Below are 27,721 nucleotides of genomic sequence, written 5' to 3' on the forward strand. Positions count from 1 at the left end.
GGGGGAGGGAAGGGAAAGACTCAAGGATCAGAAGGAGAAAGAGGCAGACAAGAGACAACAACTAGGCTGACTGTGCCGCACGTGGGGGAACATAGAGACCATTGGACGAGTTTGGGAAGAACAAAAATAAACAGACGAAAACTTTATGGAAACGGAAAACTCTAAAACACTTAATAGTTTTAGAAGAACAAAGAACTTTTCCTTGGAAACTAAGTAACCAGAGTAGGAAGATAATGAACACGGGAGAGGCAATAGGAGAACAAAACCAGCAAGGTCCATAGGTTGGAGGTGATGTAAGGTGAGAAGGCTCAGCCCTAAAAGTTCTCCCACGAATCAAGGAAAAGAGACAATGGCCTCAGGTGGCAGCAACATGCTGATGTTCCTGGTCCTCACGTCCCTCTGTCTGCAGAGGGTCTTCCTGGAACAAAGTCGGGTTCTAGAGCAGAGGAAACCTTTTTTTGAACGTTTCAGGAGGTTGGAGGAACAGGTGAGTTCTGCTGGGTGACAGCCTCTGTGTGGAGACCATTCATGTCCTGCCAGCCTGTAACATGCAGGGTGAGGCAAGCTGTGGCTCCGGCTGTTGTGGGACTACAAGTCACAGTGTGTGCTACACACCTATGGCTGGGATTTGTAGTTCAACAGCAAGTCACATTTTGTCTAACCCTGGTCTGCCATAGGCTGGCACTGCTTGGTGAGACATGTAATTCTGCACAATGGAAAAGTCAAACGTTTTCACCATCCTGCTCTAATGATCAGTGTATTACTTGAGACAAAGTGCACACTGAGTCTGTATATACCATCTGGACAAAATGGGAGTGTGATGTAGCGGTGTATCTATCATGGGGGCCTGGTGTGCGGTGCATATGGGCCCCTGGTTGAAATGGGGCCACATGCTGCACACCCTGCACCAGTGGCAAACGCAGGATTTGCATGGGGGGGTTTCCAGAACTGGGCGGAGCCAATCACGGGGGTGGGGACTGAGGTGACCCAGTATATGCTGGGTCCGTAAAACTAGTGTGTCTGTGTGTGTATATATATATATGCATATATCTACACATATATATATATATACACATACATATATATATATATACATACACACACATACATATACACATATATATATAGCATATTAAACATGCATACATATATATATATATATATATATATATATGTACACACACATACAGTACACATGTATATACACATGTATAGATATATATATATCATATGTGTGTGTGTGTGTGTGTGTGTGTGTGTGTGTGTGTGTGTTTATATGTATGTATGTATATACATGTGTATATATGTATGCAAATGGATATATATGTACTGTAATTAAAATAAACTTTTATTGCACTTACAAGTGCCACCAGGAAGACAGCAGGCTGCAGAGGACGCTAGACAGACATTAATAATACTCATGCAGCTAAAAAAAAAAAAAAAAAAAAAAATTTTTTTTTTTTTAGTGGAGGGGGGTTTCTGGGTGCTCGGAAACCCCCCCTGGGTGCGCCACTGTGCACCCATAGACCCACTATGTGTGCAATGCAGTGCCCCCTCCTTCTCCCCAAAGTTGCTGCCTGTGGCTATCTTTCAGGTGATCTATTCGGAAAGATTGCACATGCGCAGGAGATCCAGAGAGGCTGACACATGTGCTGTCAATCAAAGATATCATCCAAAAGATGGGTGCCTGTAGTCAGTATAGGGGAACACTGCGCAAAACCCCTCAGGCGTGTGAGGGTCATACAGTCTTTTATAGGAGGAAACTCTGAACTGATATAGGATGGAATAATGTATTAAGCCTGGGGAAGTGATAAAGCAGTGTTAAGTGCAAGGTGATAACGTACCAGCCAATCAGCTCCTAACTGTCATTTTTCAAATCCGTAATGATTGGCTGGTGCGTTATCACCTAGCACTTATCACTGCTTTATCACTTCTTTATCCCTTCTCCAGGTTAATACATCTGCTCCAATGTCACTAATATAATCTGCCATTTAAGGGATATTCTACTTTTTAGCTACTGTAAGTATAACAATCTCAGTTCCATGCCTGAGAGATGTTTTACTAAGAGGCTATTACTTGGAAAGATCAAAGAAAAATTCTCTTTCTATCCACTTGAGGCACTCTTCTATTGGAGTCAATGACTGCTTCATGGACAGGTTAATTTGTATTCTGGGGGCTATTCAGAGTTGGTCGCAGATTTTGCTATCGCAGCAAAATCTGAGACCATACTACTCACATGCTGGGGGCCACCCAGCACAGGGCAAGGCCGCCCAGCATGTGTGGCGCCGCCCCGCGATGCGATCGCAATTGAATTGCGATTGCATCTAATAGAGGTAGACCCATGCCTACGCAGCATAGCTGCATATGAGAGGGTACTATACCTCCCAACATGACCCTCTCCAGGAGGGACAGAATGCTCTGCTCCTGGACTTCTCTCTTATGTGCGATTGCCGGCACCTGTTTTGAACAGGTTAATGGATAAGAAAGGTGTTTCAGCACAGGTGATGGCAATCATAAATTAAGAGTCTAGAAGCAGAGCATTGTGTCCCTCCTGGGAGGGTCATGTTGGAAGGTATGCACGTGTAATTGTAAGGAAGCTATGTTTCAACACCGATCCATACTGACTACTAAAACACACATAGCACACATCATAGGAGGTCATTCCGAGTTGTTCGCTCGTTGCCGATTTTCGCAACGGAGCGATTAAGGCGAAAATGCGAAGTATTTTAGCTCAAAACTTTGTAGATTTACTTACGTCCGAACGAAGAATTTTCATCGTTGAAGTGATCGGAGTGTGATTGACAGGAAGTGGGTGTTTCTGGGCGGAAACTGACCGTTTTCTGGGAGTGTGCGAAAAAACACAGGCGTGCCAGGATAAAACACGGGAGTGTCTGGAGAAACGGGGGAGTGGCTGGCCGAACGCAGGGCGTGTTTGTGACGTCGAACCAGGAACGAAAACGGGCTGAGCTGATCACAGTGTAGGAGTAAGTCTCGAGCTACTCAGAAACTGCTAAGAATTTTCTATTCACAATTCTGCTAAGCTAAGATACACTCCCAGAGGGCGGCGGCCTAGCGTGTGCAATGCTGCTAAAATCTGCTAGCGAGCGAACAACTCGGAATGACCCCCATAGTACACATATGATATGTATGGCTGGGTAATAATTTTTTTTTATTTTCCTGATATAAAATGTTTCTGTGTGAGGCAATCCCAGTATTTATAGAATTTGTGGGCACGTTTGTAGCTGTTTTGGGTAGAGATTTACCAAACCTTCTAAAGATGATAAGCAGAACTTGCCCATAGCAACCAATTAGATTCCAAGTATCATTTAATAGAATGTTCATGATAAATGATAGCTAGCATCTGATTGGTTGCTACTGGCAACACCTCCAGCTACTACTTTTAGAAAGTTTGATGAATCTCTACTGACAAGTTTAGCTCTCAGACTAAGGCTTTAAGTCATCGCTTTCTATTAAGCTCCTTACATCATCCCTGTCACTGTCACCGTCTGTTACATCAGGTTTGTTTATTTTTTGTGCAGGACTTGTTGGCATACTCAGTAACTGGTGCTGCCCCTATTCTGACTGTACATACTGAGCTTACCGACGCCAGGATCCCGGCAGCATACCGACGCCGGGTTCCCGGCGGGGAGGGGCGAGTGCAGCAAGCCCCTTGCGGGCTCGCTGCGCTCGCCACGCTGCGGGCTCGGTGGCGACCTGCGGTCGCCACGGGTTCTATTCCCACTCTATTGGTGTCGTGGACACCCACGAGTGGAAATAGTCCCTGTTGGTCGGCATGCCGACCATCGGGATACTGAGCCGGCGGGATGGTGGAGGAGGTCATGTGACTGTCGGTCAGCAGACTGCCGGTCACATGAATACCACCCGTACATACTTACTACCAGCTACAAACTGCGTCAGTAACAATTGTGCAGAAAGGTGAATGCATACTTATTCTTGGATGGCGGTCAATAGGTCAACATACATTGGGTTGACCATGTTTGGTCGACATGGTTACTAGGTCAACATGTATTAGGTCGACATGACTTTTCACAAATTTTTCCATATTTTCTCTGACGTCCTAGTGGATGCTGGGAACTCCGAAAGGACCATGGGGAATAGCGGCTCCGCAGGAGACTGGGCACAACTAAAGAAAGCTTTTAGGTCACCTGGTGTGCACTGGCTCCTCCCAGTATGACCCTCCTCCAAGCCTCAGTTAGATTTTGTGCCCGGCCGAGGTTGGATGCACACTAGGGGCTCTCCTGAGCTTCTAGAAAGAAAGTATATAATTAGGTTTTTTATTTTACAGTGAGACCTGCTGGCAACAGGCTCACTGCAGCGAGGGACTAAGGGGAGAAGAAGCGAACCTACCTGCTTGCAGCTAGCTTGGGCTTCTTAGGCTACTGGACACCATTAGCTCCAGAGGGATCGACCGCATGGAACTGGCCTTGGTGTTCGGTCCCGGAGCCGCGCCGCCGTCCCCCTTACAGAGCCAGAAGCAAGAAGAGGTCCGGAAAATCGGCGGCAGAAGACATCAGTCTTCACCAAGGTAGCGCACAGCACTGCAGCTGTGCGCCATTGCTCCTCATGCACACTTCACACTCCGGTCACTGAGGGTGCAGGGCGCTGGGGGGGGGGGGGCGCCCTGAGCAGCAATAAAAACACCTTGGCTGGCATATATATCACAATATATAGCCCCAGAGGCTATATATGTGATAAATACCCCTGCCAGAATCCATAAAAAAGCGAGAGAAAAGTCCGCGAAAAAGGGGCGGAGCTATCTCTCTCAGCACACTGGCGCCATTTTCTCTTCACAGTGCAACTGGAAGACAGCTCCCCAGGCTCTCCCCTGTAGTTTTCAGGCTCAAAGGGTTAAAAAGAGAGGGGGGCACTAAATTTAGGCGCAATATTGTATATACAAGCAGCTATTGGGAAAAATTCACTCAATATAGTGTTAATCCCTAAATTATATAGCGCTCTGGTGTGTGCTGGCATACTCTCTCTCTGTCTCCCCAAAGGGCTGTGTGGGGTCCTGTCCTCAGTCAGAGCATTCCCTGTGTGTGTGCGGTGTGTCGGTACGGCTGTGTCGACACGTTTGATGAGGAGGCTTATGTGATGGCAGAGCAGATGCCGATAAATGTGATGTCGCCCCCTGTGGGGCCGACACCAGAGTGGATGGATAGGTGGAAGGTATAAACCGACAGTGTCAACTCTTTACATAAAAGGCTGGATGACGTAACAGCTATGGGACAGCCGGCTTCTCAGCCCGCGCCTGCCCAGGCGTCTCAAAGGCCATCAGGGGCTCAAAAACGCCCGCTCCCTCAGATGGCAGACACAGATGTCGACACGGAGTCTGACTCCAGTGTCGACGAGGTTGAGACATATACACAATCCACTAGGAACATCCGTTACATGATCCCGGCAATAAAAAATGTGTTACACATTTCTGACATTAACCCAAGTACCACTGAAAAAAAAAGGGTTTTATGTTTGGGGAGAAAAAGCAGGCAGTGTTTTGTTCCCCCATCAAATGAGTGAATGAAGTGTGAAAAAGCGTGGGTTCCCCCGATAAGAAACTGGTAATTTCTAAAAAGTTACTGGTGGCGTACCCTTTCCCGCCAGAGGATAAGTTACGCTGGGAGATATCCCCTAGGGTGGATAAGGCGCTCACACGTTTGTCAAAAAAGGTGGCACTGCCGTCTTAGGATACGGCCACTTTGAAGGTACCTGCTGATAAAAAGCAGGAGGCTATCCTGAAGTCTGTATTTACACACTCAGGTACTAGACTGAGACCTGCAGATAGTGCTGCTGCAGCGTGGTCTGTAACCCTGTCAAACAGGGATACTATTTTGCGAACATAAGACGTCGTCTTATATATGAGGGATGCACAGAGGGATATTTTGCCGGCTGGCATCCAGAATTAATGCAATGTCCATTCGGTCAGGAGGTTATTAGAGACCCGACACTGGACAGGTGATGCTGACTTTAAAAGGCACATAGAGCCTTATAAGGGTGAGGAATTGTTTGGGGATGGTCTCTGGGACCTCGTATCCACAGCAACAGCTGGGAAGAATTTTTTTTTACCTCAGGTTTCCTCACAGCCTCAGAAAGCACTGTATTATCAGGTACAGTCCTTTCGGCTTCAGAAATGCAAGCGTGTAAAACGAGGGAAGAGGGAAAAAGCTGCACCAGTCAGCCAGTTCCCAGAATCAAAATTCTTCCCCCGCTTCCTCTGAGTCCACCGCATGACGGGGGGGCTCCACAGGCGTAGCCAGGTACGGTGGGGGGCCGCCTCAAAAATTTCAGCGATCAGTGGGCTCGCTCACAGGTGGATCCCTAGATCCTTCAAGTAGTATCTCAGGGGTACAAGCTGGAATTCGAGGCGTCTCCCCCCCGCCGTTTCCTCAAATCTGCCTTGCCGACAACTCCCTCAGGCAGGGAGACTGTGCTAGAGGCAATTCACAAGCTGTATTCCCAGCAGGTGATAGTCAAGGTGCCCCTACTTCAACAAGGACGGGGTTACTATTCCACACTGTTTGTGGAAACGAAACCGGACGGTTCGGTGAGACCCATTTTATATTTGAAATCCTTGAACACATACATAAAAAAATTCAAGTTCAAGATGGAATCGCTCAGGGCGATTATTGCAAGCCTGGAGGAGGGGGATTACATGGTATCCCTGGACATCAAGGAGGCTTACCTACATGTCCCCATTTACCATCCTCACCAGGAGTACCTCAGATTTGTGGTACAGGATTGCCATTACCAATTCCAAACACTGCCGTTTGGACTGTCCACGGCACCGAGGGTCTTTACCAAGGTAATGGCAGAAATGATTATACTCCTTCGAGAAAGGAAGTTTTAATTATCCCGTACTTGGACGATCTCCTTATAAAGGCGAGGTCCAAGGAGCAGTTGTTGGTCGGAGTAGCACTATCTCGGGAAGTGCTACAACAGCACGGATGGATTCTATACATTCCAAAGTCACAGCTGGTTCCTACCACACGCCTACTGTTCCTGGGGATGGTTCTGGACACAGAACAGAGAAAAGAGTGTTTCTCCCGCAGGAGAAAGCCAAGGAGCTGTCATCTCTAGTCAGAGACCTCCTGAAACCAAAATAGGTATCGGTGCATCACTGCACACGAGTCCTGGGAAAAATGGTAGCTTCTTACGAAGCAAAATTCCATTCGGCAGGTTCCATGCAAGAACCTTTCAGTGGGACCTCTTGGACAAGTGGTCGGGATCGCATCTTCAGATGCATCGGCTGATAACCCTGTCTCCAAGGACCAGGGTATCTCTACTGTGGTGGCTGCAGAGTGCTCATCTTCAAGAGGGCCGCAGATTCGGCATACAGGACTGGGTCCTGGTAACCACGGATGCCAGCCTTCGAGGCTGGGGGGCAGTCACACAGGGAAGAAATTTCCAAGGACTTTGGTCAAGTCAGGAGTCGTCCCTACACATAAATATTCTGGAACTGAGGGCCATTTACAATGCCCTAAGTCTGGCAAGGCCTCTGCTTCAAAACCAGCCGGTACTGATCCAATCAGACAACATCACGGCAGTCGCCCATGTAAACCGACAGGGCGGCACAAGAAGCAGGATGGCGATGGCAGAAGCCACAAGGATTCTCCGATGGGCGGAAAATCACGTCTTAGCACTGTCAGCAGTGTTCATTCCGGGAGTGGACAACTGGGAAGCAGGCTTCCTCAGCGGACACGACCTACACCCGGGAGAGTGGGGACTTCATTCAGAAGTCTTCCAACTGTTGGTAAACCGTTGGGAAAGGCCACAGGTGGACATGATGGCGTCCCGCCTAAACAAAAAACTAGAGAGATATTGTGCCAGGTCAAGGGACCCTCAGGCGATAGCTGTGGACGCTCTAGTGACACCGTGGGTGTACCAGTCAGTTTATGTGTTCCCTCCTCTGCCTCTCATACCAAGGGTACTGAGAATAATAAGAAAACGAGGAGTAAGAACAATACTCGTGGTTCCGGATTGGCCAAGACGAGCGTGGTACCCGGAACTTCAAGAGATGATCTCAGAGGACCCATGGCCTCTGCCGCTCGGACAGGACCTGCTGCAGCAGGGGCCCTGTCTGTTCCAAGATTTACCGCGGCTGCGTTTAACGGCATGGCGGTTGAACGCCGGATCCTGAAGGAAAAGGGCATTCCGGAGGAAGTCATTCCTACGCTGATTAAAGCCAGGAAAGATGTAACTGCAAAGCATTATCACCGCATATGGCGGATGTATGTTGCTTGGTGTGAGGCCAAAAAGGCCCCAACAGAGGAATTTCAACTGGGTCGATTTCTGCATTTCCTACAAGCAGGAGTGACTATGGGCCTGAAATTAGGCTCCATTAAGGTACAGATCTTCACTACCTGAAGTTCAGACGTTTGTTAAGGGAGTGCTGCATATTTAGCCCCCTTTTGTGCCTCCAGTGGCACCTTGGGATCTCAACGTGGTGTTGAGTTTCTTAAAATCACATTGGTTTGAGCCACTTAAAACCGTGGATCTAAAATATCTCACGTGGAAAGTGGTCATGTTATTGGCCTTGGCTTCAGCCAGGCGTGTGTCAGAATTGGCGGCTTTGTCATGTAAAAGCCCTTATCTGATTTTCCATATGGATAGGGCAGAATTGAGGACTCGTCCCCAGTTTCTCCCTAAGGTGGTATCAGCTTTTCACTTGAACCAACCTATTGTGGTGCCTGCGGCTACTAGGGACTTGGATGATTCCAAGTTGCTGGACGTAGTCAGGGCCTTGAAAATTTATGTTTCCAGGACGGCTAGAGTCAGGAAAACTGACTCGCTATTTATCCTGTATGCACCCAACAAGCTGGGTGCTCCTGCTTCTAAGCAGACTATTGCTCGCTGGATTTGTAGCACAATTCAGCTAGCGCATTCTGCGGCTGGACTGCCGCATCCTAAATCAGTAAAAGCCCATTCCACAAGGAAGGGGGCTCATCTTGGGCGGCTGCCCGAGGGGTCTCGGCTTTACAACTTTGCCGAGCTGCTGCTTGGTCAGGGGCAAACACGTTTGCAAAATTCTACAAATTTGATACCCTGGCTGAGGAGGACCTTGAGTTCTCTCATTCGGTGCTGCAGAGTCATCCGCACTCTCCCGCCCGTTTGGGAGCTTTGGTATAATCCCCATGGTCCTTTCGGAGTTCCCAGCATCCACTAGGACGTCAGAGAAAATAAGATTTTACTCACCGGTAAATCTATTTCTCGTAGTCCGTAGTGGATGCTGGGCGCCCGTCCCAAGTGCGGATTGTCTGCAATACTTGTACATAGTTATTGTTAACTAAAGGGTTATTGTTGAGCCATCTGTTGAGAGGCTCAGTTGTTTTCATACTGTTAAACTGGGTATGGTATCACGAGTTATACGGTATGATTGGTGTGGCTGGTAAGAGTCTTACCCGGGATTCAAAATCCTTCCTTATTATGTCAGCTCGTCCGGGCACAGTGTCCTAACTGAGGCTTGGAGGAGGGTCATAGTGGGAGGAGCCAGTGCACACCAGGTGACCTAAAAGCTTTCTTTAGTTATGCCCAGTCTCCTGTGGAGCCGCTATTCCCCATGGTCCTTTCGGAGTTCCCAGCATCCACTACGGACTACGAGAAATAGATTTACCGGTGAGTAAAATCTTATTTTTACCTTTTTCTTACTTGACATTCCACGTGGACTACATTTGGGAATGGTAGGCTGTGCCGGATGCTGCGGTAGTGGAGCAAGGCACCGTGCCCGAAGCATGGCGAGCGAAGCCAGCCATGCGAGGGGACACTGTGCACTAATTGGGGTTCCCCGTCACTTAACGAAGAAAATTACGCCAAAAACAGTAAAAAAAAAATTTAATGTCTACCTTTTTCCATGTCGACCTAGTACATGTCGACCTAATGAGCATGTCGGCCAAACGTGGTCGACCCAATGTATGTCGACCTTAATGCATGTCGACCTAATGTTCCACACCCCTTATTTTCTACCAGATGTTTTGATTAAGAGCAAGGTAATGGCTAAGGAGAGATAAAGAGAGAGGGAGAGGGAGATGGAGAGGGTGTGGGAGAGGGATAGAGAGTGAGAGAGGGATAGAGAGAGAGAGATTACTATTCTCTTGCTAGCCAATTCCTTGTATCCTACCTATAAAAAAGTGTCTAGATTTATTTATGTATATAAAGGTCCATTAGAATAGTGTAGCTGTAAATAATATAATATAAAACTGCTCCTCTGTAGAAGGACAGATTACAATATACAGAGTAGGCATGCCGCATGGTACATCATTTTATGCATAATGCTTCATAAATTATGGACCCTGAATTGAAGAGGGATGGGAAAAACCATGGAATGAATGTTTCTGGACCTTGAATCGAAATATGCAGCATCAGCAATTAAAAGCAGAAACATCCAGACTTTGCAGTAGTTACAATACATAAGACTATTTTTGGGTGGCAGAGTTTTCTGGTGTCGTGTGGGAAGTGCTGGAAGAGGGGCGCCGACAGTCTTTCTGGCAGTAAAATAGAGGAAACATCTTAAGTAAAATCGCAGGCTTTCTAACACAACAATAAAGGGGGGCAGAATTATCAGAGGCATATTCAAATAGCTGCAGGGCTTAACACAGGCTTGTTGCAGTGCCAGGAGCTATTCAACTGCTGCACACGGGTTTCTGCTCACACCCTCCTGAGGTGCAAGTGGAAATCCACGGTAACTTAAGTACAGATTTTTGCCCCTATCGAGGCTGTCACAAGCATGTTAAACCATAGCTCTGGGCACTTAACTCGGAGCCTATGGGTTTACCTCTGGTGGAATTGGGCCATAAGTAAGAGTGTGCGACTGGTACCACCACTCATGGTGCAGTGCTAGGGCACCATTGCTTTTCTGGTGGCACCTGTATTTGACAAGCACGATGTGTGGAAGGACACTAGTAGCCTGGAAGCCACCTGGCGCATTCGTAGGAGGAACTTAGCTATAAAGCAGAATCTCCCAGCCCCCAAATCATGACATCATGAGGTCACGTGCGTTGGGTGGCCTGGACAGTTCAGGGTGCAGAAATGTGATGCTACTTCTACTTAAAGTTTTGCACAAGTATTGATGTAGCATAATAATCTGTAAGTAAGCAATTCTACCCAACAATAAATTCTGGGCATTATAGCTTGTCAGACCTTTCCTCTGTTTTAGGTCCCATCAGACCTGGCTCTTTCTCTCTGATTTATTCCCCAAAGAACTTCACTCAAGGCCATAATGCTTATTCAATGCTCTCCTCTTGGCAAGTGGCTCAAATTATGAAAGCAATAGCAATGATCTATAATACAATTACTAGAACTGCCATCACATCATGCAGTTTAAGGGAGAGAGCAGAGCTGCTGCACATGCATACCTCCTAACTGTCCCGATTTTTGCAGGACAGTCCCGCTGTCTCACCCGCGGGCAGCAGTGTCCCGCGGTGGAAGGGGGGCAGTTGGGAGGCTCCTGTAGTCACTTCTCTGCCTAGCAGAGCAGCGGTGAAAGCGTCTATTCCCGGGAGACAGGGGTAGCTCACAGAGCGCTAGGCATGCCCCCTCAATGATGAAATACGGGTGCATGGCTTGCGATTGTGACACTCCCTCGAAGCCACGCCCCTTTCCTATAGGCCACGCCAGTATGTCCCTCCTTTGCATCTGGCAATGTTGGGTGGTATGCACATGCCCAGTGGTAGCAGCTTCTGTTACCAAGTTTTTTTGTGTTAGGTGGATCTGAGTCCTCAATCAGTGCACTGGACCAGGGAGCAGCTACCAGGAAGAATAGACAGGAACCTTACCATCAGGTTGGAGAATGTGTGCTTAGATAGTGCAGTACTGGTTCTATTATGTTATTTATATATTTATTTATTATAGTATGTTTAACTTTTCCTGACCACTTATCTTATTGATATTATTTAAATCTTTGATACAGCCTGTATTGTAGACCATCTATAGTATAAAATATGAATACTGTATTCCATACAGTATCCAATGTATAAATAGAATAGACCAATATTTACATTTAATTTCTAGGGTTGTGATCAAAGTCGAAAAATATTGTAGTACACACACCACGTACTAACAACACACACATGCCCGCTGCGCGTGCACTTGTTCTGCCGTGCGTGCACATATCCGCAATTTGCGTATGGTCGCTCCCGCGGTCCTGCGCGTGGTATGAGTATTTACGGCGGGGGTTGTGTGCGCATAGAGGGTTATCAAAACATTACATATTTAATCCAAATAGTGCACATTGTACACATAGCCCCCCTGCACCACATCAGCAAGTATCAACAGTTTAAATGATTCCAGGACTAAGGGATTTGCCTTTGCATGATAGGAAGGGACAGACTAAGGTTATAAGGTGATGTCTAGTATCCAGCTGTAGGGTATTTTAAGGGTAACATTCCGGTGTTGGTTAGAGGAAGATCGCATGTTCCTGCATATAGTTATGTGCAGAAGTAGAATATCGATATAAACTGTATTTACTGTATATTATGTATGCGGCGGGAATCCAGAGGAGACCACCCACAAGAGCAGTTGAGAAAGACATCGCCCACCTTTTCAAATCAACCTATGACCTCTCCTGTAATGTAAAGATGCATCTCTGTGTCCAATGGACAAAGGGATTACAGTATCCATTGTATTGCTTTTGGAAGTATTGTATAAAAAGCCTGTTGCTGCCTGGCCGGTCAGAAGACTCTTAACGCTATCTACCTGATAGCGTTAATATTCTCACGTATGTACATTGACTGTAGCCATTTACTCTGTTGTATTGTAGTGTATAAATTGTATTGTTATCCCCTTCCAGATATATACGCTGAGGTGTCGGAGCCCAGTGTTTAACTACAAATCGGTGTTGTGTCCTCTTTTCCCTGCTAGGGTTTAAAGCATATTACATTACCTAACTGTATAAGGTTTAAAAGTGTATTGATAAGATGTGTACGCTCTGCGGGTACTTTGTACCGTCAGCGCTGCATAAGGTTTAAGGTGAAACATCATTGCAGTGCTTTGCTGCATAAGTTTAGAGTGTAATAATATCATTGCATTGCATTACTAATAAGGTGTCAAAGTCAGAAAAATATCACTCTGCACATTGCCATATATGCACCTCATGCGTGTGCCCGCTGCACGAGCATGAGCTCTCCCGTGCGTGCGTATACTCGCCTTTGCGTGCACCCGCAGGCGCACGCTATGCGCATTTACGGTAGAGTTTGTGTGCGTCTAGCGGGCGACTCAATCGTAACATATTTTAGTCATATAATGTATTTTGTAGATTATGGTCCCTTTGATAGAATCTGAAAGTTTAGTTAATATAGCATGTTCGGGGACAAAGAGATTCCTCTTTGTTTGATACGAAGGGTCAGACAGGGGTTACACAGTGGTGTTTAGTATCCATCGGAAGAGAATATAATTAGCAATATTCCGGTGTTGGTTTGAAGCGGATTACTCGCTCGTGCGTATAGTTATGGACATAAGAAGTTTATGGACATTTACTATATTTGCACTTTATTACCCATGCGGCGGGAAACCCAGTTTCCCTCCCACCTGAGCAGTTTGAAATAGTCACAGCCCACCTGTATGAACCAACCTATGACCTTTTGTTATAATGCAGAGACGAATTCCTGTGTCCAATGAACAATAAGAATGTAGGGACCATTGTACTGTATTGTGTGTAGTGTATAAAATAAGAATTTACTTACCGATAATTCTATTTCTCGTAGTCCGTAGTGGATGCTGGGGACTCCGTAAGGACCATGGGGAATAGCGGCTCCGCAGGAGACTGGGCACATCTAAAGAAAGCTTTAGGACTATCTGGTGTGCACTGGCTCCTCCCCCTATGACCCTCCTCCAAGCCTCAGTTAGGATACTGTGCCCGGACGAGCGTACACAATAAGGAAGGATTTTGAATCCCGGGTAAGACTCATACCAGCCACACCAATCACACCGTACAACTTGTGATCTGAACCCAGTTAACAGCATGATAACAGAGGAGCCTCTAGAAAAGATGGCTCACTACAGCAATAACCCGATTTTTTGGTAACAATAACTATGTACCAGTATTGCAGACAATCCGCACTTGGGATGGGCGCCCAGCATCCACTACGGACTACGAGAAATAGAATTATCGGTAAGTAAATTCTTATTTTCTCTAACGTCCTAAGTGGATGCTGGGGACTCCGTAAGGACCATGGGGATTACACCAAAGCTCCCAAACGGGCGGGAGAGTGCGGATGACTCTGCAGCACCAAATAAGAGAACTCCAGGTCCTCCTCAGCTAGGGTATCAATTTTGTAGAATTTTACAAACGTATTTGCTCCTGACCAAGTAGCTGCTCGGCAAAGTTGAAAAGCCGAGACCCCTCGGGCAGCCGCCCAAGATGAGCCCCCTTCCTTGTGGAGTGGGCATTTACAGATTTTTTGGCTGTGGCAGGCCTGCCACAGAATGTGCAAGCTGAATTGTACTACAAATCCAACGAGCAATAGTCTGCTTAGAAGCAGGAGCACCCAGCTTGTTGGGTGCATACAGGATAAACAGCGAGTCAGTTTTTCTGACTCCAGCCGTCCTGGAAACATATATTTTCAGGGCCCTGACAATGTCTAGCAACTTGGAGTCCTCCAAGTCCCTAGTAGCCGCAGGCACCACAATAGGTTGGTTCAGGTGAAAACGCTGAAACCACCTTAGGGAGAAACTGAGGACGAGTCCTCAATTCCGCCCTGTCCGAATGGAAAATCAGATAAGGGCTTTTACAGGATAAAGCCGCCAATTCTGACACGCGCCTGGCCCAGGCCAGGGCCAACAGCATGACCACTTTCCATGTGAGATATTTTAACTCCACAGATTTAAGTGGTTCAAACCAATGTGACTTTTGGAACCCCAAAAACTACATTGAGATCCCAAAGTGCCACTGGAGGCACAAAAGGAGGCTGTATATGCAGTACCCCTTTTACAAACGTCTGAACTTCAGGGACTGAAGCTAGTTCTTTTTGTAAGAAAATTGACAGGGCCGAAATTTGAACCTTAATGGACCCCAATTTCAGGCTCATAGACACTCCTGTTTGCAGGAAATGTAGGAATCGACCCAGTTGAATTTCCTCCGTCGGGCCTTACTGGCCTCGCACCACGCAACATATTTTCGCCAAATGCGGTGATAATGTTTTGCGGTTACATCCTTCCTGGCTTTGATCAGGATAGGGATGACTTCATCCGGAATGCCTTTTTTCCTTCAGGATCCGGCGTTCAAAACCGCCATGCCGTCAAACGCAGCCGCGGTAAGTCTTGGAACAGACAGGGTCCTTGCTGGAGCAGGTCCCTTCTTAGAGGTAGAGGCCACGGATCCTCCGTGAGCATCTCTTGAAGTTCCGGTTACCAAGTCCTTCTTGGCCAATTCGGAGCCACGAATATAGTGCTTACTCCTCTCCATCTTATCAATCTCAGTACCTTGGGTATGAGAGGCAGAGGAGGGAACACATACACTGACTGGTACACCCACGGTGTTACCAGAGCGTCTACAGCTATTGCCTGAGGGTCCCTTGACCTGGCGCAATACCTGTCGAGTTTTTCCCAACGGTTTATAATCATGTGGAAGACTTCTGGGTGAAGTCCCCACTCTCCCGGGTGGAGGTCGTGCTGAGAAAGTCTGCTTCCCAGTTGTCCACTCCCGGAATGAATACTGCTGACAGTGCTATCACATGATTTTCCGCCCAGCGAAGAATCCTTGCAGCTTCTGCCATTGCCATTGCCCTCCTGCTTCTTTGTCACCCTGTCTGTTTACGTGGGTGACTGCCGTGATGTTGTCCTACTGGATCAACACCGGCTGACCTTGAAGCAGAGGTCTTGCTAAGCTTAGAGCATTGTAAATGCTTGACCATAAGCCCTGGATATTCCTTCCCTGTGTGACTGCTCTCCAGCCTCGCAGGCTGGCATCCGTGGTCACCAGGACCCAGTCCTGAATGCCTAATCTGCGGCCCTCTGGAAGATGAGCACTCTGCAACCACCACAGGAGGGACACCCTTGTCCTTGGTGACAGGGTTATCCGCTGATGCATCTGAAGATGCGACCCGGACCATTTGTCCAGCAGGTCCCACTGGAAAGTTCTTGCGTGGAATCTGTCGAATGGGATTGCTTCGTAGGAAGCCACCCTTTTACCCAGAACCCTTGTGCACTGATGCACTGAGACTTGGCTCGGTTTTAGGAGGTTCCTGACTAGCTCGGATAACTCCCTGGCTTTCTCCTCCGGGAGAAACACCTTTTTCTGGACTGTGTCCAGGATCATCCCTAGGAACAGAAGACACGTCGTCGGAACCAGCTGCGATTTTGGAATATTGAAAATCCAATCGTGCTTCCGCAACACTACCTGAGATAGTGCTACACCGACCTCCAACTGTTCCCTGGATCTTACCCTTATCAGGGAATTGTCCAAGTAAGGGATAACTAAAATTCCCTTCCTTCGAAGGAATATCATCATTTCGGCCATTACCTTGGTAAAGACCCGGGGTGCCGTGGACCATCCATACGGCAGCGTCTGAACTGATAGTGACAGTTCTGTACCATAAACCTGAGGTACCCTTGGTGAGAAGGGTAAATTTTGACATGAAGGTAAGCATCCTTGATGTCCCGAGACATCATGTAGTCCCCTTCTTCCAGGTTCGCAATCACTGCTCTGAGTGACTCAATCTTGAATTTGAACCTCTGTATGTAAGTGTTCAAAGATTTTAGATTTAGAATCGGTCTCACCGAGCCGTCCGGCTTCGGTACCACAACAGTGTGGAATAATACCCCGTTCCCTGTTGCAGGAGGGGTATCTTGATTATCACCTGCTGGGAATACAGCTTGTGAATGGCTTCCAAAACTGTCTCCCTGTCAGAAGGAGACATCGGTAAAGCCGACTTTAGGAAACGGCGAGGGGGAGACGTCTCGAATTCTAATTTGTACCCCTGAGATATCACCTGAAGGATCCAGGGGTCTACTTGCGAGTGAGCCCACTGCGCGCTAAAATTCATTGAGACGGGCCCCCCACCGTGCCCGATTCTGCTTGTAAAGCCCCCGCGTATACTGAGGGCTTGGCAGAGGCGGGAGAGGGTTTCTGTTCCTGGGAACTGGCTGATTTCTGCAGCCTTTTTCCTCTCCCTCTGTCACGGGGCAGAAATGAGGAACCTTTTGCCCGCTTGTCCACGAAAAGACTGCGCCTGATAATACGGCGTCTTCTCATGTTGAGAGGCGACCTGGGGTACAAACGTGGATTTCCTAGCTGTTGCCGTGGCCACCAGGTCTGAAAGACCGACCCCAAATAACTCCTCCCCTTAATAAAGCAATACTTCCAAATACCGTTTGGAATACGCATCACCTGACCACTGACGTGTCCATAACCCTCTACTGGTAGAAATGGACAACGCACTTAGACTTGATGCCAGTCGGCAAATATTCCGCTGTGCATCACGCATATATAGAAATGCATCTTTTAAATGCTCTATAGGCAAAAATATTTTCAGTCAGGGAATCCGACCACGCCAACCCAGCACTGCACATCCAGGCTGAGGCGATTGCTGGTCGCAGTATAACACCAGTATGTGTGTAAATACCTTTTAGGATACCCTCCTGCTTTCTATCAGCAGGATCCTAAAGGGCGGCCATCTCAGGCGAGGGTAGAGCCCTTACAAGCGTGTGAGCGCTTTATCCACCCTAGGGGGTGTTTCCCAACGCACCCTAACCTCTGGCGGGAAAGGATATAATGCCAATAACATTTTAGAAATTATCAGTTGTTATCGGGGGAAACCCACGCATCATCACACACCTCATTTGATTTCTCAGATTCAGGAAAACTACAGGTAGTTTTTCCTCACCGAACATAATACCCCTTTTTGGTGGTACTCGTATTATCAGAAATGTGTAAAACATTTTTCATTGCCTCAATCATGTAACTTGTGGCCCTACTGGAAGTCACATTTGTCTCTTCACCGTCGACACTGGAGTCAGTATCCGTGTCGGCGTCTATATCTGCCATCTGAGGTAACGGGCGCTTTAGAGCCCCTGACGGCCTATGAGACGTCTGGACAGGCACAAGCTGAGTAGCCGGCTGTCTCATGTCAACCACTGTCTTTTATACAGAGCTGACACTGTCACGTAATTTCTTCCAACAGTTCATCCACTCAGGTGTCGACCCCCTAGGGGGTGACATCACTATTACAGGCAATCTGCTCCATCTCCACATTATTTTTCTCCTCATACATGTCGACACAAAAGTACCGACATACAGCACACACACAGGGAATGCTCTGATAGAGGACAGGACCCCACTAGCCCTTTGGGGAGACAGAGGGAGAGTTTGCCAGCACACACCAGAGCGCTATATATATACAGGGATAACCTTATATAAGTGTTTTTCCCCTTATAGCTGCTGTATAGTTAATACTGCGCCTAATTAGTGCCCCCCTCTCTTTTTTAACCCTTTCTGTAGTGTAGTGACTGCAGGGGAGAGCCAGGGAGCTTCCCTCCAACGGAGCTGTGAGGGAAAATGGCGCCAGTGTGCTGAGGAGATAGGCTCCGCCCCCTTATCGGCGGCCTTATCTCCTGTTTTTCTATGTATTCTGGCAGGGGTTAAATGCATCCATATAGCCCAGGAGCTATATGTGATGCATTTTTTTGCCATCTAAGGTGTTTTTATTGCGTCTCAGGGCGCTCCCCCCCAGCGCTCTGCACCCTCAGTGACCGGAGTGTGAAGTGTGCTGAGAGCAATGGCGCACAGCTGCAGTGCTGTGCGCTACCTTGTTGAAGACAGGACGTCTTCTGCCGCCGATTTTCCGGACCTCTTCTGCCTTCTGGCTCTGTAAGGGGGCCGGCGGCGCGGCTCTGGGACCCATCCAAGCTGGGCCTGTGATCGTCCCTCTGGAGCTAATGTCCAGTAGCCTAAGAAGCCCAATCCACTCTGCACGCAGGTGAGTTCGCTTCTTCTCCCCTTAGTCCCTCGATGCAGTGAGCCTGTTGCCAGCAGGTCTCACTGAAAATAAAAAACCTAAACTAAAACTTTCACTAAGAAGCTCAGGAGAGCCCCTAGTGTGCACCCTTCTCGTTCGGGCACAGAGATCTAACTGAGGCTTGGAGGAGGGTCATAGGGGGAGGAGCCAGTGCACACCAGATAGTCCTAAAGCTTTCTTTAGATGTGCCCAGTCTCCTGCGGAGCTGCTATTCCCCATGGTCCTTACGGAGTCCCCAGCATCCACTTAGGACGTTAGAGAAAAAGACAAGCCGATCTGGGCCAGCTCTCTACTCTTCTCAACGGTTCTCATCACTGATAATCGGGAGCTGGATATCCAGAAAGGCGCTTGCGATTGTTCCCCTAGTGCGTAAGTTCTCTGCAACCATATTTATCTCCTATTTTGTTGTAAGCCATTCTCTCTCTCCTTCCCCCTTAATTGTAATTGTGTCTTTGTTGTATTTTAACGTGTAGTAACTCGGTTAGGTATTTTATGTTAGTTTGGTAGTGTATAACTTGTATTGTGTATTCTTTTGCGATTGAACGTTCATTCTCTCCCTTAAAAGGTGTTAGACCCTTAGACCGGTATTTGAGTGTTTATTATATTGCTAAAGGGTTCTCAGAGCGTAAGAATCGCTCATACAGCTTTTAAACTAACAAGGTTACACTGTGTTGCATTTACACCTTATCACTGCACAAAGGTTTACAATTTAAGTACATTGTTTATGATATTGTTACAAAGGTTTAACACTGTGAGCATCAGCGCCGCTTGTGATCTCCTCGTGGTCTCGAGCGTCCGCTACGCTGATAGCGTATCATTACGTTAGTCGGCAGCCTATAGCGTGCTTGCCTTTACGCTTTAAGCCGTGAGCGAACGTGCCGCTCGTGCGTCTCGTCCACGGCTAAGCGTTTGTTACGCTACGTGCGTACTCTTACGGTATTCCATACGCCAATTGCGTACTGTGTTCATTAACCTTTTCGAGTGTTTTAAATAGGATAAATTATAGGCTTTATCAAAGGTTTAAAGTATATCAAGAGTGTGCGCGCGCTGTGTGTACTTTGTACCCCCAGCGCAGCGTTTGTACGCTAAGTCCGTACACGGTACGGGACTCTGTACGCAAATAGCGTACAAAGTATGTAGAGTGCATATTAAGTCTAGCGGCCGCAGCTCCATGGTAAAAGTGTGTTTAACGGAATAGCTTTATGGTTTAAGATAATATCGACATTATCAGTTGTTACTAGGTTCTTCTGACGCTCCCCCAGACTCCCGTACTTGCTCCAATGTTCCGCAGAGTGGGAGACTGTGGACTGCATTTGGAAACCCCCCCTCTAGAAATCCTGCGTTTGCCACTGACCAGACACTATTTATTCCAGTTTATGGTGTATCCGTGTTGGTAAACTGGCAACAGAGAACATATTCAGTATCTCACAATTACTTATTTTATTTGGTTATATGACCCATTGTAGGTTGTGTATAGAAATTGGCTAACATACCGCTATTCTATTCCTTTGCAGTTTCGCCGTTTTCAAGAGGTGACACTGACTCGTCTACAAGGGATTGCTGAGAACTACAACATCTCCTACAATATTGATGCTCGCTTCAACCACATTTATGACCAGCAACGGTCATTCGCACAAGCGATCAATGCCTCTAATGAAATGACTGAAAGGGAGTTAAATGACATCAAAGTCTGGTTGAAAAAGGTTCAGAAGAAAACCAAAAAGTTGGACTTAAAGATCTCTGCCCTGGAGCAAGCCATGGCTGATAGGAACAAGCAGATGACCAAAGAAAACAAAGCCAGGGATGTTGCAATAGCCAACCTGACCTCGGCCCTCAGCAGCCAGAGAAGGATCATTTACCAACTGGTGAAAGACAAGAGTGAGTTGCAGAAGGGGATGGAGATGTTTCGGGAGTCTGTGGAGAGGCAGGGAGGCAAAATTGCTGATTTAGAGAAGCGGTTACAAAGTATGGAGCAGAATGAGATTCTACCACTGAGATCCTTGACATCAGCTCAGGAGCTCAATCGGACCCCTGAGAGTAAGCAACTGGTGTCTCCAGAAAATGACCCTGAGCCGATTACTGTCCAGCAGCGTATGGTCAAGCTGCAGGCCAAGCATAACCAGAGAAAGAAGCTGCTGGAAGAACAGCAGCTGCTTATACCACCCAAAAATAAAATGTCTCACATGTCTGCTCCACATAGAGAAGAGACCAGGAGCATAAACCCATCAGAACAGAAGAGATCTGACATACAAACTATGAGTACATCAACAACCATAACAGAGGTTCCACCACGCAACCACAGAACTAACATTCACCTGGGAAAGTCTGTCCCTGGCACAGGTTATATTCCACAGATATCAGCTCTTCTTGGAAATGTGACAAGAGACACCAGCCCGCCAATAGCAAAAATACCCTATCTGCAAACAAATATGAAGCCACCACATAACACAAGCCTCCCAAAACACCAAGTGGAGAGCACCAAAGAACCAGCCACAAGTAAGTCCATTGTGAAATCATGCATTCATGGACCAAACATTTCTCTGTTCCCAACATTTCTCTCCTACATTTACCTATTCATCACTGTCGCAGCTTGGTGCCTCCTAGTATTATTATTTACTTCTTGGGATGCAGAGTTTGGTTTAGCAATGCTGTCCATGAAATGGGATACGGTCGTTAGGTAGACACAGCTTAGGTCGACAGTCATTAGGTCGACCACTGAAGGTTGACATGCATTAGGTCGACATGTACTAAGTCGACAGGTCAAAAGGTCGACCTGAGTTTTTGTTTAAATTTTTTTTTTAAAATTTTTTGGGATTTTTTCATACTTAATGATCCAAGTGGACTACGATTGGAATGGTAACCCGAAGCATGGCGAGTGAAGCGAGCCATGCGAAGGGACACGGTGCACTAATTGGGGTTCCCTGTCACTTTATGAAGAAAACGACGCCCAAAAAAGTTTTAAAAATCATGTCGACATTTTGACCTGTCGACCTAATGACCATGTTGACCTATTGTCCCCGTCGACCTAATGACTGTCGACCTAAGTTGGGTCGACCCAACGATCCACCCAATAGAATGTGTTGGGTAAAGTCAGTGCTGTAATGATATAATACTCTGAATGGCTTGATGCCTGAACTATTCACAGTTATGGTGTGTTGTAGTCAAATCCATATACTCCATACTGGGCCGCTGGGCTGCTTCCTCCCTCCCCCCCCTCACCACAGCAGTGAGGCAAAAGGTCCCTACCCCCAGGCATAGTTACTGGCAGAACGAATTAGGCTATTATTATTTATTTTCTCTTGAAATCCTTTCAAATCAAGTCACTTGCCTCAAATTTGAATTTAGTTTTCTTTAGAAATAAAATATATCACAAGTTACAATGAGTTGCAGTTTAAATGCTGGCTGTCTGTATCCCGGTGTTCAGGGTATTGACACCGAAATCCAAACAGCCGACAATGCCGACAGCCAGAATCCAGGGCTATTCCCACTCTGTGGTTGTCCACGACACCCATAGAGTGGGAATAGATCCTGTGTTGAGCACAGCGGGCCATAAAGCTTGCAGCGAGCCACCGAGCCTGCAGCATGGCGAGTGCAGCAATCCCACAGGGGAACTCTTAGCACGCACTCCAGGCGGGATTCTGGCGGGTGGGATACCGCTGATGGATATTGACAGCCAGCATCATGTCCGCCGGTAAAACGTATGTAATCCATTACAACAACGTTCACAATACATGCTTTATAGGATTATAAATTAAACCTCTGCTATCCTGCTATAGAGTTTACCTTAATACCCCATAACTGAATATCATTTTTTCTATTTATACACAATAATTCTCCTATGTAATTCCTAATCAGAGATAATTAGTCACCATAAAAACCTTCCCCATCTTTTCAGTAGTCATGGCAGCTCAGAAGGCATGGGTAACCAATGTGTGATACCTGATGCTGTGCGATGATTTTGCACGTCTGCGGGGAGGTGGTAGGGCCTGGCATGCGGGGTGGACTAGCCCAGTGCTGGGTATCCCCCCGCATGCCTAAGATTTCGATCGTAGAAGTGCATTTATTCATACATCTACGATAAGGTCTGAATTATGCCCAAAGTGGTTAATGCTCAGTTGACTGTCCACCTCCCTGAAGCCTCACAATGATAGGGGCCAAAATTTATGGGGCCAGATGGGATACATCCAAGGATACTAAAAGAACTTAAAGAGGTGCGGGTAGCACCATTGACAGGATTATTCAACCAGTCATTAGTTACAGGAGTAATTCCAGAGGACTGGAAAAGAGGAAACGTAGTCCCACTGCACAAAAGTGGAAGCAAGGAAGAGGCAAACAACTACAGACCAGTGAGTCTTACATCAGTAGTAGGGAAATTGATGGAAACACTCTTAAAAGAAAGAGTTGTAGATTATCTCAAATCCGGCAATTTACAGGATCCCAAACAGCATGGATTCACTGGGGGGAGATCATGTCAAACAAATCTTATTGACTTTTTTGACTGTGTGACTAAAGTGATAGATAAAGGTGGAGCCATGGATATAGCTTATGTAGACTTTAGTAAGGCTTTTGACACTGTTCCACATCGCAGACTGCTAAATAAACGTGAAAGTTTGGGATTGAATATTAGAATTATTGAATGGATAAGATCTTGGTTGAAGGATAGAAAACAGAGAGTTGTGGTAAATGGAGTGCATTCACAGGAGGGAAATGTTACCAGTGGAGTACCCCAGGGATCTGTACTTGGACCAGTGCTTTTCAATATCTTCATTGGTGACATTGCAAATGGCATTAAAGGAAAAGTATGCCTGTTTGCAGATGACACAAAGGTATGCAACAGGGTAGACACACCAGGTGGGGTAAAACAAATGATTGAGGATCTAGGTAGACTAGAGGAATGGTCAAGAGTATGGCAATTACAGTTTAATGCCAAAAAATGCAAAATCATGCACTTAGGTCTCAAAAATCCAAAGGCTACATATAGTATTAATGGCACTATACTGGAAACTACTGAGGAGGAAAGGGATCTAGGAGTCACTATTTCAGGTGACTTAAAGGCAGGTAAGCAATGTAACAAGGCAATGAGGAAAGCTAGTCAGATGCTTGGCTGCATTGGTAGAGGAATCAGCAGCAGAAAGAAAGAAGTAATAATAATACCACTGTATAGGTCATTGGTACGGCCTCATCTAGAATACTGTGTTCAATTCTGGAGGCCATATCTTCAAAAGGATATTAATACATCAGAAACTGTACAAAGAAGGGCAACTAAAATGGTGCATGGCCTAAATCACAAAACATACCCAGAAAGACTAAGGAATCTCAATATGTATAATTTGGAGAAGAGAAGGGAAAGGGGGGACATGATAGAAACTTTCAAATATATCAAGGGTTTTCACAAAGTCCAGGAGGGAAACATTCTCCAAATGAAGAGAAGCAATAGGACACAATGTCATGCACTGAGAGTGGAGGGGGGGAGGGGAGGTTCAGGGGAAATTTGAGGTAAGCTGTGTAGTGTGAACGGGAGCCGTGTTGATGCGACACAGCTCCCGTTCACAGTGTATGGAAGGGCGGTGCTGGGAGATCATGTGAGCTCCCAGCGCCGCCCCTGCTGCGTCACTAGCAGCGTCACCAACTCGGCAATATGCCGGGTTGGTGAGCGCTGTGGGAAAGGGGGCTGTAGAAGGGGTCGCAGCCGTGTCAGGCGACACGGCTGCGACCCGTGCTACAGATGGAAAATGGGTATAAGTCATATGGTAAACTACTATAAGCTGCACTGTGAGGCCATAAGGCTGCCCGCCCCCTCACACTTGATGATGTTATTATAATGTATGGGTGCACTCTTACAGATACGCCACTAGCCAAGACATTCTAATATATGTCAGAGAAAATGGGAGAACGGTGCCACTCGAGTCCAGCGCTGGCGCAATCAGAATCTAATTCAGAGGGGAGAGGCAGCCAGGCCACTGGCAGGAGCAGAGAGGAGGTGGGCGGGTGGGTGGAGCAGTGGTGGGGGTAGATGGAGCCAAGAGGAAGTGGCCTGGAGCAGAGAGGAGGTTGTCAGGCAGGGCACAGAGGTAGAGGGAGCAAGAATTGGGTAGTCTCTGTGACCCACCATTTGGGAACTTCTGACCTTATCTCAGTAACCTTTTTTATTTAACATTAAGTTTATAACGGCCCTATAGACACTGAGCTCTTTTGGAATTACAGTTGCTGCATTTGTACTATTGATAGAGTTTTCTACATGATCCGTGTATTATTGGTAGATGCAAATATACTGTGACAGTGCGTTACAGATGAAAGCCCACAATGACCATATGTTTATTTCTACTAATCATATTATTTTTGTTATTCTTGTTATAGTATGTAATGTGGATGCCATGTTGATTTTCCCCAACTCTTCCACTGAAAACTTTGCTACCTTCAGCAAAGGACTGAGGGAAGCGTTGCATGAACTGTCCATCTGCACCTGGGTAAAGACCGGCGTTGGATACCTGGGTACTATCCTTTCATATGCAACAGAAGAGAATGACAACAAGCTTGTTCTCCACGGCAGGAATGGTGCAGCCTACGACTCTCTCCACTTTGTCATCGGAGATCCAGCCTTCCGGGAACTGCCAGTTCTGCCCTTTGTGGACGGCAGCTGGCATCACACTTGCTTCATCTGGTCCTCCATCCAGGGCAAGTACTGGTTCTATGTTGACCGTAGGTTAATGTCTACTGGTTCCAGATTTCAGAAAGGCTATGAGATCCCTCCTGGAGGATCACTGGTTCTTGGGCAGGAACAAGACACCTTAGGTGGTGGATTTGATTCCTCTGAGGCTTTCGTGGGTCATCTGGCAGGTTTTGCAATGTGGAATCGGGCTTTGTCACCAGGAGAAGTCTCTGGCATTGCCACAGGGAGAGGATTGCCTAGAGGTACCATCTTAACACTGGCAGATGCCACTTCCCTTCATGGTTCGGTGCAGAGAGTGAACTGTACCTGCCTGGAGCACTGCCTGTAGACTACCATGAAATATATTTTGTAAATAGATGATAATACTGCTTCCATATTGGACAATTGCTGGATGACTTGGAATGTTACTGACTGAAACATACAGGCCGTCATACAGATAATTATATAGACCTTATCAACTGTCAGATGACCAATACCTGTTGTTGTTGTTTTATTAATAATACATTATTTATCTTGCTGAATTATAAGTCAAAATGCATACAGTATACAAGAGCAAGCCACTCCAGTTTCTGTATTCTTAGCATGTGCAAGTAGGTGGCGCTGTAGTTCTTCTACCATTCTTCCATGATTTATTGGACAACATGGCTTCAACATTGTTTTTGGACATTGTGCAGTGCACGTGTCTGTTTTTTAACAATTGATATGTGTGTATGGAATTTATTATGTACATTTATGTACATTATGCATTTGCATTAACTATATATATATATATATATATATATATATATACATATATATAATGGTGTTCCTTCTTGTCCTAGGGCTAGCTAGGGCTAGGACTATGTGGGTTTAGCATTATGTTCACAGTGGCGTTAGTCTACCAGGTCGTATTTCATTATATTCAACATTTCATGTTAATTATTGTTATATACATAAACAAATAAAAAAATAATATGGCTATACCTTCCAGTACAAAATTATACTATTAGCTGATAACCTATACTGTAGAATATGTCATATATATAAGAAGTCACTTTTGATAGCCATGACCCCTATTTCTGGCAATAAGGCTTTTTTTATTTAATATGACAATGAGAAGTATTGCTGCAGAAGATGAGACGTCCCCAGCTGTTCTGGCATGGAGCGTTAAGACTTAACTTACTGCTTTGCCACGCCAGTCTAGTCTACGACTGTACAAAAATAGCTAAATGTTATTTTTTAAAAAGTTACACATTAGTGAAAGAATAAACCTTATTATTATTATTAATAATCCATTATCGCCAACCAGAGATGATCACCACTGGAGGTGATTATTACACCAGGAAGCCTTTCATATGTTGGGTGTTATCATCTGTGAAAACTTAATCTTTGTCTTCATAAATCACCTCCTGTGTCACAGAATTCAGTGGCTTCTAATACCTTAACAATCTACAGTATAGTAAATATTATCAACTACATTTTAAAAGTATACAATGTCAAGCATATTTGGTTGAGCTGTGCGGCTGGTGCTTACATACACACTTAAAAAAATGATAGGGAGAGTCTTGACCACAAGAGCTTGCAATCTAAAAGATAGGCATCCTATGTTGCTATATGCAAGTGTGATCATCATATGTTCATATTGACTTTATGTCACATTACGTATATCTGAATAGCAACATCTGCTTCTCGATAATTTCCTGTATCTTTGTATACTGTGTAATGCCATATACTGTAGGAATAAAGCGGAGGCAAAAAGTACTGTCTTGACACTTGGGGCGCTTCCCAGATAGAATATAACTGTTCATAACAGGTTCAGAACTGGGGTGCATGTGGTGCCATTATCCAGGGAGCAAAGCCATTGGGGCGGCACCATCGATGCCCCATGGCACCTGCATTTGCCTTGCAGAATGCCTAGAGCAGCAATCTGCAGCCTGTACAGCCGCCTGGAGTGTCCTACTGTAAGTATGCTCCTGGCAGAGCTATATATCCTAGTGCTGGCAGCCCCGCCCTTTGGTGTGATATCATGGCTTCACATGCTGATTCGAATTTGTATGCAAAACCGATGGTTTACATACATATTCTATGTTTGGGGGCTGGACTGATTCTGCGC

At 46.3% G+C, this 27,721-nt stretch overlaps 2 protein-coding genes across 2 annotated transcripts in view; one reads left to right on the forward strand and one right to left on the reverse strand.

Annotated features, from left to right (window-relative positions):
• PTX4 (pentraxin 4) lies at positions 1–27,369 on the forward strand. The gene is made up of 3 exons (XM_063934808.1): positions 1–487; positions 20,474–21,455; positions 25,317–27,369. Exons 1-3 carry the CDS (start codon positions 350–352, stop codon positions 25,955–25,957), a joined length of 1,761 nt encoding a protein of 586 aa, XP_063790878.1. The 5' UTR covers positions 1–349; the 3' UTR covers positions 25,958–27,369.
• The window catches only part of LOC134945485 (SEC14-like protein 5), a 261,987-nt gene that overhangs the window by 198,768 nt on the left and 35,498 nt on the right, over positions 1–27,721 (reverse strand). The window lies entirely within an intron of this gene.

The sequence above is a fragment of the Pseudophryne corroboree genome, chromosome 7 (assembly GCF_028390025.1).
Source record: "Pseudophryne corroboree isolate aPseCor3 chromosome 7, aPseCor3.hap2, whole genome shotgun sequence".
Taxonomy (NCBI): domain Eukaryota; kingdom Metazoa; phylum Chordata; class Amphibia; order Anura; family Myobatrachidae; genus Pseudophryne; species Pseudophryne corroboree.

What these genes read in the sequence shown, in the direction of transcription:
- PTX4 (XM_063934808.1), top strand. Translation starts at nt 350, where the DNA reads ATGGCCTCAGGTGGCAGCAACATGCTGATGTTCCTGGTCCTCACGTCC. An exon ending in TCAGGAGGTTGGAGGAACAG is followed by an intron (nt 488 to 20,473) that starts GTGAGTTCTGCT and finishes ATTCCTTTGCAG; the next exon opens with TTTCGCCGTTTTCAAGAGGT. An exon ending in CACCAAAGAACCAGCCACAA is followed by an intron (nt 21,456 to 25,316) that starts GTAAGTCCATTG and finishes TTCTTGTTATAG; the next exon opens with TATGTAATGTGGATGCCATG.